Source organism: Triturus cristatus, chromosome 6, assembly GCF_964204655.1.
Source record: "Triturus cristatus chromosome 6, aTriCri1.1, whole genome shotgun sequence".
Taxonomy (NCBI): domain Eukaryota; kingdom Metazoa; phylum Chordata; class Amphibia; order Caudata; family Salamandridae; genus Triturus; species Triturus cristatus.
The window spans coordinates 1,695,479,466-1,695,493,930 of record NC_140589.1 but is presented as its reverse complement, the minus strand read 5'-3'; the positions used below and the strand labels follow the sequence as shown (position 1 = coordinate 1,695,493,930).

General features: G+C 44.5%; 1 protein-coding gene across 3 annotated transcripts in view; it reads right to left on the bottom strand.

Annotated features, from left to right (window-relative positions):
• Positions 1-14,465, bottom strand: part of CENPF (centromere protein F) — a 389,482-nt gene that overhangs the window by 33,717 nt on the left and 341,300 nt on the right. For all 3 annotated transcript variants that reach the window (XM_085612916.1, XM_085612917.1, XM_085612918.1), the window contains exons 17-18: positions 11,692-11,869; positions 10,083-10,559 (exon numbers count right to left, since the gene is read on the bottom strand). In XM_085612916.1, coding sequence (XP_085469042.1) covers positions 10,083-10,559; positions 11,692-11,869 — 655 coding nt within the window. The remainder of the gene's footprint in view (positions 1-10,082; positions 10,560-11,691; positions 11,870-14,465) is intronic.

The window sequence follows — 14,465 nt, the reverse complement described above, 5'->3', positions numbered from 1 at the left end:
CATCAAATGTGCCCTTCAAAGCAGTCTGGTGGCACTGGCCAAGTGCCCCCACCCAAGCCAAATACACTAAGTCCTGGCTGGGAGGTGGTCACACCTCCTTGTGACAGGAAACCTATTGTTCTACCTTCCCCAGCTCAAGCTCAGCAGGAGGGCAGAATCGTGTCTGGGGTTGGCAGCAGCACTTGCTTGCTAGCAGACCCTAGAAGGCTGCTACCAGGAGCACTGTGAGCTTCCCAGTGGAGCCCCCCAGTGCATGGAATCATACCTCCAACAACGGTGTTAGGGTATGATTCCAACACATTTGATACCAAACATGCCCAGGTTCTCCGGGGTAACCACTGTCTGGCGCTCAATAGATTTGGCAACACTCTGGTGGCCCATGCGGGATTTACCTCAGGGTCTAGAGGGATGGCGAAACTGATAAAAAATACGGTACCCTTCCTGTCAGGTTGCACTTGGCAGGACCCATTCGGTAGTACGCGGCAATAGACGGAATGTGGGAGGGACAGGCCCTTAACCTGTGTTCTACATATGTACCCCCGAAACTTCATGCCAACACCCTCCCGGCACTAAGTAAACTACTGCTCGACATGCCCCCAGGTATCCTAATATTGGGTGGGTACATGAATGCTACACCAGACCTAGATAGGATGACGGTCTCCTGCCACGCCGCAGTCTTGGAGCTACTGAGAGGGTTCGCAGAGGCACTGGGACTCACAGATCTATGGAGGGCATATAATCCAACTGCCAGGCAATACACAGGTCTCTGCTGCACATGGCAGCGGGTCCAGATTGGACTATCTATTCACACAGAGCATACACAAGGGTTGCTTCCGCGGTGCACACACACAAAGCAAGGGGCATATTAGACCACTCCCCAGTGGAGGTAAGTCCACAAGGCCCCACCCAAGATTTTACTCCCTCCACGTATTGACCCCTGGCAGTTTAAGGACCCAGAATTTCAAGACAAGTTGAGGAAAACATCGAAACAGCACTTTGATGAAAACGCTGGGTGAGTGAGGTCGCCATGCACACTGAGGGAGGATTACAAATCGGTGGTAGTGGGTTACGTACAAGCAGAGATCGGGGGCAAAAGAAAATAATTTTATCTCCGCTGCACTGAACGTGAACAAGAAATTACTGCCTTGGAGTTACAGGTGGGGGAAAAGGGCATATCGGACACCGAGTTGGGACACAAGATAAGTCTTAAGCAGCAGGAAATAGGGTGACTTGGAGAAAGAGGCGGCTCGGACGCATGCGGTGGTCACACAGAAGCACCTATACGATCTAAGTGATAAGGCTAATACATTAATAGCATGGTTAGAAAAGAGAGACCAGGACCAAAGCTGGGTGCTGGAGATCCAGGCACAAGATGGCGGAACATTTCGGTCTGGATCAGAAATAGCTGAGGCCTTCGCAACATATTATGAGGAAATATACCAGTCTGCCGCTGATAGGACAGGGGAAGATTGTGCGGATTTACTTAGAGATATTTGTCAGACCTTTTGGTAAAAGATAGGGAAGATATTGATAGTGACTTAACAAAGGAAGAGGTCATAGGAGCCATTCAGGATTTGCAGTCCGGGAAGGCACCAGGTCCAAGCGGACTGCCCTCCGAACTATACAAATGTGTAGCAGAAACAATAGCTCAACCAATGCTGAATATGTTCCAAGCAGCAAAGGAGGAGGTATGGCTCCAAGAGGATTTAAGAATGGCCACCATAGTGGTTATACCAAAGAAGGTTAGACCCCCCCACCCCTGAGTTATGTAGTGCATATAGACCCATTTCCCTCCTGAATTTCGAAGCAAAGGTACTAGCTAAGGTGCTAGCTAATCGACTGCGTCCATTATCTTCACAATAATTCATTCAGACGAATCCGGGTTCATGCCACACAGGAGCACCAGGCTAAATTTCTGATGACTATATGGCGTCATGTCCGTAACTGGTTCCCAATCAGCCGAAGCCACCGCGGTGCTGTCATTGGATGCCCATAAGGTGTTCCACAGCATTGAATGGCCATACCTATTCGCGGTACTGTCTAGACTTGGTTTTGGTCCAACATTTTGTGTCTGGGTATGTTTGCTATATTCCGATTCATCAGCAAGAGTCCAGGTAAATGGGTCAGCATTCAGGCCCTTTATGCTACACACGGGGCACAAGACAGGGCTGCCCCCTTTTCCCTTTCATTTTTGCTACTGCACATGAACCGCTTACAGCATGGGTGAGCAGGTACCCTCTTGTGTATGGCATAGACATTGGGGGAGGCTGGGAGGAACGAATTTCCTTATAGACGGATGATATACTACTTTATGCATATAAACCTCGTCAGACTTTCTATAGACATACATATTTTTCAAAGTTTTGGCAGCTACTCGGGCTACCAGATTAATTGGGACAAATCGTTTTTCCCTTAGCCAGAGAGATCCCACCTCTCACATCAGCCTGTACAGCCCTAACGCAAAAGGCAAATTCAAGTATTTAGGGATCTGGATCACTAAATCGGAGCGGGAATTTTTGGCGATGACTTTATATTCTCAATTGGAGAGGTTGCGAGGGGATGTGTGCCATTGGAGTCGACTCTTGGTTACACTCATGGGTCGAGCCGCATTGTTCAAAATGATGGCCCTTCCGTGGCTTGTATACGTGTTTCAGAACACCCCATACCCAACCACGTTCTTTCGAGCGATAGAAGGGGAGTTAGTACCCTGTTATGGGAAGGGGGTAGCCCGTGAATTGCGCTGTGTAAGCTAAGGAAGGAAATATATGAAGTGGGGGCTAGCGTTCCCAGATGTTAGGAGCTACTATCTTGCATCCCAGCTCATAAATATCAATGATTGTGTCTTTAGGTGGAACCAGCATACCGGGTAGACCACCACGCTATGGGAAACGGAGGGGACCCGGAGATACTGTATTGGAAAGACCGTGAAAAAACAAATCCTATACATACTCGTACGGTGGCACAAACATAGAGAACGGCCACAAAACTATTAGGATGGAAGCCCAAACTGACTAAACACATTCCACTCTGGGAATGTGATTGGCTGGGTGAATGAGGAGGCTACAGGGCTTTCATAAGTGGAGCCTCATTGGGATAGACCACCTGGGAGAGGTTTGGCGAAAAGGGACAGTGGTTAAATTAGAAGATTTACAAACTGAAACCTGCCCAGAGATGCCATGTACTGGAAGGGGCACAACTCCCCATTAGAAGATAGATTACTCCTTGACCCGTTAACAGACCAGGCCATCCCGTTAACATATCGGAAGATAATGAATAATTTACTGGATCCGTTAGGCCCCCTGAGGAAAGCGTGAGAGACAGACGTAGGTCTACTTGAAGAGGACGATTGGGCTGAGGCCCTACAGAGTCCTAAGGAAAGTGCTTTACGCACTTGGACCCGATTAATTCAACTTAGGATTCTACATAGGTCATATACTTCTCGTTCGCTCCAACACAAAACAGCCCGCTGTGACTCGGGTCAATGCGCATTGGGCTGTGGGGAAATGGGCTCCTTTTTTCATACCCTATGGGCATGCTCCAAAATCCAAAGATACTGGACTGAAGTAGCCCGTATAATGACTGCAGTAGTGGGTCTGAATGTCCCAGGAGGAGCAAGGTGACACCTGTTGGGAGTAACTGGGGAAACAATATGGCCTAAACAAACCAACGTCTGGCTGATGTTGGATGCTATGGTGGCAAAGAGGAACATCACTAGGGCGTGGGGAGCCACTGAACCCCCAAAGATTAGAGACTGGAAATGAGACTTCGATTGGTGCAAGTAAGCAGAGAAAGTAGTTTAACAAAGCAGAGGATGCCCAAAGAAATGGAAAAAGATTTGGGGCGCCTGGGAGAAATACAGCACTTAGTCGGCAGGGCGGGGGGGGCCGATACAAGAGACTAACACATGTAGAAGGTTGGGAATCATTCAAGACACTTAGTTGATGATTGAAATTGTATTGTTCTCTCTTTCTACTACCGCCACTATATAGTTAGTCATCGCGTAATGACGGATGGCCAATACATGAATCAAAACTGCTGACCGCACTTACAAATCCTGGAGAATCAACTCAGATGTTTGTAGAGGTGTAGCTATATTTCATCTCAAAACACAGAACAAAGGCAAAGTGTAATCTAAACAATATATCGGCCTGTTTATTTTGCAAGGGCTTTCATTAGCCAATAATGTGTTTCATCATAGTAATGTACCGCGGTATACCGCAAAGGTACGGTGGTATATCGTGGCCCAATATAGCACTAAGTTTTAGTCCCTCATCACTTAAAAACAATTGAACAAATTCAGCTCAAATAACAAAAAACCCTTTCTACAGCAAAATCTATATTCCTACTAAATTTCATGTATATCCGTTCAGCCATTTTGCCGCTACGACCGTCTAAAACGTCTATGGAAAATGCATTGGTGGAAAACCCCGATTTGGGACCCCAGTTTTTCTAATGATCACCACAAAACTTGGCATCCCCAGCTAATGTAGAAAAAAAAAATACATCTTCAAAGTTTCCTGGAGATCAAACAGTGCTAAAGTTATGAGCAAGCAAACATCTAAGGAATTCCTATCTCTGAGAACCCTCACTAACTACCGCCACTATGTAAATATATAAACCCGCAGTCCTTTGTTTATTTTTGGGATGTGTTAAATGCTTAAATTGTTCGTCTTCACTCACGGGTGCCAGCTCATGATCAAGACAACTAGATTGTCGAAACGCGCTGAATGGTGTTTGACGAATAAAGAGATTTGCCGAATGATAATCTGCTGGAGTGGACATGCCTTCTGTTGGAGTTAGAGAAGGGTTTTTCTGAATTTATATTGGGTTCTCACACACAAGCGTGCGTCGCAAAAAAGAATACATATTTTGTCAACACTTCACACACACACATTTCCACATTCAGAATTTTGAATTAATTAATTAATCTTCAACCTCAAAATAATTTGAATTCAAATTTCATTTCAACAGCTGCCAAGTAATCACTAAACAAAAGCAGAAACTATCAATATGTGGCAACGTCTATCAACTTGTTCCCTGTACTGAAAAGTAAAGTTCAGGTTAAAACATACAATATCTATTTAATTTTAAACAGAATGCACAAGTTACTACTTGTGTAACGATATATCTGTAAGAGACATTAGTTAGTGATAGATTCCTTACCTTAGAATATCCCCAGGAGTCAGACTGGATCCTGAAAGATTTTGTCAGCAGTACCCCTGCGCGTCGATAGGCGTCGTCGTACGGCTCCGCGTGCGCCGCTGGCGTCGTATTCGCTGAGGTGACGTCACTGGAGCAACTTAGACGTGCCCTGACGTCAGTTCTGTACACAACTTTCCGCGACAGGAACGCAGAGCCATGTAACATACGGACCACTGGTGCATAGAAACTAGGTCCCGCAAGGATGACCTTAACCCTAGAAATCAGTTCGCAGTACAGGGAGGATGGGTGGGGCGGTAAGGAATCTATCACTAACTAATGTCTCTTACAGATATATTGTTACACAAGTAGTAACTTGTGCATCTGAAAGAGACACGTTAGTGATAGATTACTTACCTTAGAATAGATACCCCAGCAATACCAACCCCGGTGGTGGGTCTGCGAACAAGATTACACCAGAAAGTCACGGAGAACAGAACGGCCAAAGAAGCAGTCTCTTCGGACCTGACTGTCAAGGAAATAATGCTTTGTTAAAGTGTGCAGCGAAGCCCACGTGGCAGCCTGACAGATGTTCTGCAGGGGGACACCGCATCCCAATGCAGTAGTAGCTGCTGTCGCCCCGGTGGAATGGGCTCGTAGCCCCACCGGAGGTTCCTTTTTAGCCCTAGAATAACTGGCCTTGATACGCAAGACGACCCAGCGGGAGATAGTCCTCTTAGCGTAGCGTAGCCAACATAGAGCTGATCATGCACCCGGAATGCTTGTGTGCGATTCAGGAAAAAGGAGAGCGCACGTTTTTGGTCCAGACAGTGGAGCCTCGACTGACTCTTCTTCGACTTCTTGTGCTTCGCCTTACCTGGTCTTCGAGTGCGAAGACGTTGAATGATGGTGCTTGCTCTGCGACTGGGCCTTCGACCTCCCACGGGACAGGGACCTGGAACGACGTGGGGCCGACTCCCGGGCCTCCAGTCACTTTCAGAACCGCTCCCGCAAAGTTTTCGGGGCAATGGCCCGGCAGTAGGGGCACGACTCGGTGTCGTGGTCATGCCCCAGGCAGAAGAGACACTCACAGTGCGGGTCCGTCAGTGACTTTGTGCGCGGAAAGGCCCTGCAAAGCTTGAAACTGGGCATCCCAATGCACCAGGGGTAAGTTCACTTACAAATTATAACAAACAAATACTTAGTCAACAAGTGACGGGGTACCGCTCTCTGCAGATCTGCGCTTGTTGGCGGGGAAAAAGAAAGAACTGACGTCAGTGCGCGTAGGCGCATCTAAGTAGCTCCAGTGACGTCATCTCGGCGAATACGATGCCAGCGAGGCACACAGAGCCGTACGACGACACGTATCGACGAGCAGGGGTACTGCTGACTAAAGCTTTCCGGATCCAGTCTGACGCCTGGGGATATTCTAAGGTAAGGAATCTATCACTAACGTGTCTCTTTCAGATGCTAGAATATCATGATGCGTGCTTCTTTACCATTTATTAAAACATCTTACAAGTGAGTTGAAATGTTACCTCCTCCATGGTTACCCAGTGCACTGTGCGTATATTTCACCTTGAACATGTCAATGTTACATTCATAATATACTAATGTAGGTCATAGTATAATTAGGTCACCTAGGTAAAGGCCCTATTGACCAAGAGTAACTCAACGTCGTGTTCTTGCACACAATAAAGGAATCATACATAACCTAGTGGCTATCACTTAACTCACGATGCACAGGTCTTACCCAGCAGGAAAGCAAAAGGCTATCACAGCTGCCAAAGCACTGTTGGAGATGTTCTGTGTTCAATACTGATAGTCTGCCTGAATTCTAGGCTGCCTGAATTCCTTTGGACCATGGAAGAGATTTTGAGGATCACTTGATTCATAAGATGTTAATCCTTTTAATCATAAAAAAGACAAGGACAACTTCATGCATGTATTAAGGTGAGGCAGAAGTATAGACCTTTAATCACTCGCTGCTCGGCTATGAGGCACCTTGCAACTCCAGCAGATATGCATGTGCCAACACTTACACAGGTTCACATTTGCAAAAGTAACGGCTTAATGACTACATTGTGATGTTTGGCAGGAATGAAAGACTTTCAGTAGGCAATTATTTTGGAGCAAGTAAGTGTGAAAGAGGTATAGAAACATGCCTGCGAAATGACAGACCTCAAGCAGGAGTATCATTTGATCTATGAACTAGTATCTAGAGCTACCACAGAATATACAAATAGCAGAGGTATGACCAAAGGGAAAGGAGCAATACAGTAGCAGTGAACAGAAACCCTTCAAAACCAACTGGATGATTTGTGCAGTTCATAGAGCAAGAAGAGTGCAGCACCTCAGGCCTGCTACCTGCAGTCTGAGCAGTAAGTTTACAACAGGGGAAGGGGAAGGCAATATAAAGAAGGTGAAATCAAAAAGGATGGTGACTCTTCCAGCTTATTGCACGAATCCCCAGGTTCTGCACGTAACTGGGCTACCCCATTGGCTTATACTGTCTTCCAGCTGTCCATCAGTCAAACAGCGAAAAGAGTTTGATTCGGAAGGCAATGACTGCACCAACTTCAGGTGCTGAGAGTATGCATCACCACCTTACAGAAATCACCCACTCATTAACAGTCTGCGAAACCTGGAGCAGAGATGCCAGTGGACCAAGCACCTGCCCCAGATCTGCAAATAACCCTTCAGTTGTCAAACAAACATCAGATTAGCTGGTAAAACCAGCGCAGATAATGGAGTGTGATCCAGTTTGCCAGATTTAATTTTTCTTTCCTCTGTCTTTTGTTTTCTTGTGCTGGAACCTTTGCCAACTTTAAGTAATTTAATAACTGTAACTCATACCTGCATTAGCATGAAGTTTGTTATTCTAGTAATCATTTTTTATGTTTTACATTTCTACCTTTTGTTTTAATTGTTATTACTTTCCCAATAGGAGCGTTGGAGAGCTTTAACAACCCAGCATAGGTGCTTCTGGGCTCAAGTTAAACTCTTTGACTTGCCTCGCTTTTTTTTATTTAAATTTCCATTAGGTGACATTGGTTCCGCCCTCCCTTGATTGGCACCAATATACTGGGTTGCCATGGCTATGTCGCTATAAAGGCAAGGCACACCAGTCTCAACCCATCTGCACCTGTGAGCTGCTGGTCATGCTATCTCTTCCAACCCATTCAAAAAACTCACACAAATGATTTCTCACTCAAGAGAAACGCTCCTGTCCGCAGATCTTATGGCTCAGACCATTTCCAAGCTGCGCACTCTTACTATTCTACATGGAAACCCTAAGGTAAGCTATAGTGCAAATTCTAACAACAAATTATCAACTCAGGTTTTACAGGTAGCTCTCCTCAATGCCCGCTCGACACTCAAACATAACACAGAAAACTGTAGCCTCATTTTTAGATACTTCAGACATTATCTGCATAACGGAAACCAAGGTAAACAAATGACCCAAACTCTGAACTGATTGAAGCAACCCCACTCAACTTTCACGCCCTCTACAACGACAAATGCAATGGCAGTAGTACCTTCTGCTCTAGACACAAATTCTTAATTTCTCTTTCGACTACCGCCCATCCTACACTACTCGTATGCTTTAGTTGCAAATATCTAGCTCACAAGACATCTCAACTACTCGTTTATGCTAAACTGTCATCATCCTGAAAAATTATTCTAAATATTTACTGAATTCTGTGAATTCTTTACCCCTCAGACTCACCTTGTTAACCATGTTGACTACAATTTACATATTGACAACAGCTAAGACCTTTATGGTTCAGTCTTCTGCGCTCTCACTCCTTGCAGCAATATGTGATCACTCCCATCCACAGTATCGGGCCCTACCTGAACCAGTTGATTTCCTCACTTAGGTCCTCCCAACAAGATGATGAGACTACTTCCAAGTCCTAATACAAATTCTCACCTATCCCTCTCCTACTGCCCCCTCTCGAACATACAAGGTGTCTAGCAACTGGAGGAAAATTACTTCAGATACCATGCACCCTCTATTAATCTCTCAAGCCTTGGTCTCCCAAGATGTGACCCATCCTTTAAATATGGTATATACTGTAAGCAGATTTCCAGTAGCGTTGACACGCTCTGTACCATTAGCAACAAACGTATCAAAACCCGATTGAAAACTGCTCCTTGGTACACTAACTCAATGCCTGCCCGCAAATGTGCCATGAAAAGAGAAGAATGCCTTTGGCGTATAAACTTTGACACTCTAGAAAATGTTCTGTATAGGACATAGCATCTTACAACTGATACATTTGCAAACTAAATATTATTTCCCAATTGCAGATGGCCTGTATTATCTTCAAGGGACAGAAAGGTGTACAATAAATCTGAATCCTAGAAATTGGGAGAGCTGTTAAGGGAGCTGTTCACCTGATTGACAGACAATGGCTAGGAAAAAGCCATATATTTTTTAAAAGGGTCCCAATTAAATCTGTTATAGGAAACCTTGGGGAAAAGAGACCCCAAGTTGGCCCAATTATATGGGCTCTTTATGCTCCCTATTGGAGGAGTGAGAGAACATATATGTATTGAACTGAACTAATCTTCATTATTATATTATTATGCACTGGGAAGTAAGGAACGGGGGCAGACGATCATGGTAGTTGTATGTAGGCACCATGAACAATTACATCTGCCATTTGTAGTAGTCTGAGACAGAAGTAAGGGCAAGGTAATCAGGACCTCACAATTGAACAGGCATGGTTCTGCTTGTGCTATATAAATATTGAACTAGTTTGTATGACATTTTGTAATACCAAGCCGAACATAGACATTACTTTTAAAAATTGCTATTTGTACCTCTCCTACTTAAATTATGAGAATCTGCTGAGGAATGTACAAAGATACATATTTAGGAAGAATTCCGCAATCTAAGAACTGCAGTATCTACTCCCCTTGTTAAATCTTCATACCTTTCTGAACAACACTTGGAAGTCCCTCAAGCATGTCTTCACCATCTTCGTTGGCAATTTTACGGAAGGCATCAGTATTGATCTTGCTTTTTGCCCTCTTTGTCATGTTCTTGGGTGTGTTTGTTTTCGGTTCTTTCTCATCGTCCTTTCCTTCCTGGGCTCTTGGCCTTTTACCAGCGAATGAAAAAGGGCCCTTTGATAGCCTTTTCTCCTTCGGTGTCTTTTTGCTACATGCTTTTTCAGAAGGTGATAGCGAAGTGACAGTACTTTGCACATGAGGAGGTTTCAGCTGAGCAGTGAGGAAGTCCACACGGTTCTGTAACATTTCATTGGCTTCCTCTAGCTTGTGCTGGCTGATCAAAAGCCCACAATACTTGTCAATGCTTTCTTCTGCCTCCTTGGTTTTCTCTTCTGCATATTCCTTTAATTCTTCAATTTTGGATTGTAATTTCTTTAATTCATTATCCAGCACTTCGCCTGGGTAAAAGTGGAAAACAAGTGTATACAAAAATCAAAAACATATAGGATATTGATAAATCAAGTGTCAAAACTATAGTAATATTTACCAGATAATAATACTTTATTTTTTGAGGACTTTTGTGGAGCGGAATGTGCAATTACTGAAGACAAATTACACTAACAAATCAATAAATATATTTCAGACTGGGAAGGGGAACACGTTTACATTTTATGTCTATGTGAACTTTTGAGAAAGCACTGCATGTGCATTAGCTGAACCAGAGCGACGAATTTCAACTAATTACCTTGCTCCAACGGCATTACGCATTTTTTCATAGATTTCTAATGCCATTTAATGAATGATGCCTCAAAAAGTGTCTGCACATAATGTATGGTAGATGTGCAGCGTAAAATATCTAGAATACAAAACATTTTAAGTGTTCCGTGATGCCCGAGACAAACATCACCATTATCTTTAGACTTTTCACCCTTATCTTTCCTACAGACTGAAATGAAATTCGGCTAGATCTCCACGGTATTCCATTTTCTCAAAACTATAGGAGGAGGCATTTCTACAGGCTTGTGATGCATAGGTTTGTGAAGAACCACTATTTCTCATACTCCTATGTGAGATCTTGTCAAATACTTTTTGCGCTACCGATCTCTAAAATCCAGCCTTCCAACTACTTCAAATCCTTGCTAGCAAGTTTAACCATTCCGATACCAGCAGAGGGAAACGTTTTGAAAATTTGATCCTTCAGGCTAAGAGACAGGGCGGTTAAAGTCTTTGCTGCTAGTGTTGGTACTATTGAAACTAACAGTCTCTTCTAATGATACTGAAAGAGAGCACAGTCCAGACATTGGTCAAGTGTATTCCTGTCAACTGCTTTTTCAAATGGGGATTATCAAATAGGTCCAAGCAGGGTCAGATCCAAGACAGATTTTCAGAAATACCACTAACTAAAATCCATTTAGTCAATATATGTACATTTATTTAACATGGATATATTTAACATTTGGCACGACTATGATTGTCCTGCACTCACGTTGGACAACCATTGTAAAAAGATGTAACACTTTGGTAATATAAGTGTAAAACTTAAAACATGCCTAAAATTCAGCCCATTTGTAATTTATTTTTATAACTTACGTTGCTCTTTCTGTACTTTTAGATCCTCCAGGACAGTTTCCTGCTCCGCAATGTGTTTTTGCAGACTTTCTTTTTCTTGTTCTAACTGTTTATAGGATTTTGTAAAGAGCTCCAATTTACCACGGCTAGCTTTATTTTCCTTCTGAAGCTGAGCGACTGTGGTTTTCAGCTTTTCTACCTGAAACAATAAGTTACCAATCAAAATGTTAAATGGATTAAGAAAACCTGTGAAGCCATGGGTTTCGGTGACCATGTTTTCAGTCGCCAAAGCAGAAATGGTTCCCAATAGCCAAGGTTGACCTTCATTACATTTAAGGGGGGTAAAGGGCACACAAAAACAGGCACCAACTAGAAGAGAAACTTACCTGTAACTACAGTTCTCCAGGGTTGATATCATACGAAGATTCACATGCTTGAATCAGTCTGCATTGTTAAGGCCGGGGTCTTATGGTAACATTACAATAAGACTACAAATCGCACTTTGCCTGAAAGGCTTCAGTGTCACTTTAGTAGCTCACTCACCTTCTGGGTAAAGATCTGAACAACAGCCAATGAGAAGGATGCACCCCTAACTTACCGCTCCCAGAGGCCACTGAAACAACTAGATGAAAAACCTACCTGTAACTACAGTTCTCCAGGGTTGGGTTAGTATCATACAAAGATTCACATGTTTGAAACAGTCTGCATTGTTAAAGCCAGGGTCCCATGGTAATATTACAATAAGAGTACAAATTACACTTTGCCTGAATGGCCTTTAGTAGCACACTCACCTTCTAGGAAAAGCCAATGAGGAGAATGCACCCCTAACCTCACCGCTCCCAAACATCGACTCACAAGTATCAGCTTCGGAGGGTGAAGAGTGTCTTATATGGAGACGCTGCACCTTGATGAAGTAAGGGGGTTGGGGGGTTTCGGATCAGAACGCGGTCGCTCTCATACTCAGTGGCCAGACCACAGAGGATATCCAAACTGAGACACAAGTTTTGATTGATTGGCATAGTAATAGTGAGGTTGAGTGACAGGTGCAATAAATGTGCAACTCCCCAAGTTCTAGGCTACTGTTGTGACAGAGGGATCTCAGAGACTAGAAGTGACCAGCGAATTGTAGCGGTTATTCAGCCAGCCTAAGATTGCGTTTGGAGATAAATAAATAGATATTGACAGTTAAAATGATTAACAGAAGACATGAGATAAAAAGGAGGAGCCCATGTTAACATAAGTTATAGAATTCACTACCACACATCAAAAAGGTTCTTCTCTTTTAAATGTCTTTGTTTGCAGAGTGTGACTATAGGGCAACGTTCCCATCTGGCCCAGAGTTTGTAGCAGCAATAATGAGGAAGCTGATTTTATTTTTGTAGATGGTTTTAGCTTCATTTAAGGTGAGTGTCTCACAATAGTGACACAAGTGTGTTGGGAGCCATATGATGATGAGAGGTTTATTTTGAATAGGTTTTTACTATATGAATTTGTAGATCAATGTATTCAAAAAGGAGATCCTGACTGATGAAACAACATATAATCTTTGTAGGTCCGCTTCCAGAGTGTCTATCAAAGGCAAGTATTGCCATACATCTGTCCCTAGCATTCAGTTTAGTCAACTAGGAGGGATTAAGACTTCACTAAGGGATCTGTATCCTGAAGAAGGCCTGTGACCCATCAGGTCAGTAGGAACAGGCCGAAACATGTTGATACTAGCGGACAGGGTAATGGAAATATAGTTTCTCCGATATACTCTATACACAAGACTCCTGAGGCCTGAGCCGGGAGTGCGCACGGTTGTTTCCTCGCATTTCGTTTTTAAAAATAATTTTCTTAAATACCTATAGCGCTTAGTTTTTAACTTACCTGCCCTCTGCACTGTTGGGAATTGCGGGAGGCATTGAGCTCCAGCGGGAGGTGGGCAAGGCTCTAGGCTGTAGCTCTCCCGTGGCGACTGGAGCGTTTCCGACATCTTGGGGGGAGTGTAGGGTTAGCAGGACAGTTGTTGTGGCCCTGATTGCCCGGACTGCTTAAATGCAGGCACAGCTGCGACCGCGCAGACACTAGACTCCTGAGGCCTGAGCCGGGAGTGCACACGGTTGTTTCCTCGCATTTCGTTTTTAAAAATAATTTCCTTAAATACCTATAGCGCTTCGTTTTTAACTTACCTGCCCTCTGCACTGTTGGGAATTGCGGGAGGCATTGAGCTCCAGTGGGTGGTGGGCAAGGCACTAGGCAGTAGCTCTCCCGGGGCGGCTGGAGCGCTTCCGCCATCTTGGGGGGAGTGTAGGATTAGCGGGACAGTTGTTGTGGCCCTGATTGCCCGGACTGCTCAAATGCAGGCACAGCTGCGACCGCGCAGGGGAAGTGCGCAGCGGACGCGCGCAGCTGGCGCGCCGAAGGCGAACCAGAGGCAAGCCCATCTGCACCTGTCTGCGCCGGTCCTTTGCCAGTCGTCAGGACCCCTGCATATTTCTCTGTGGGTTCTATTAGGTATTCGCAGGAAGAGCTCCTGGCTTTGGCATCCTATTGCCCTTCTCAACCTCGTTCCTCTCAGGATTGATCTTTCCACTGTGAATTCTGTGCATTCAAGCTGGCCCTAGTGGAGTGGGTCCTATGCCCACCAGGCCATACAGAGTATAAGTTCCTCAGCCTGAACTGCCGCAAACGAAACATCATGCCGAGGTGTTTGACCTCTTAACTGATGAGTCCCCTGATGCTCTATTCCTAACGGAGACTTGGCTCACCCAAGACTCAGTGGCAGAGCCTTGGTTGGCTCTTCCTCAAGGTTA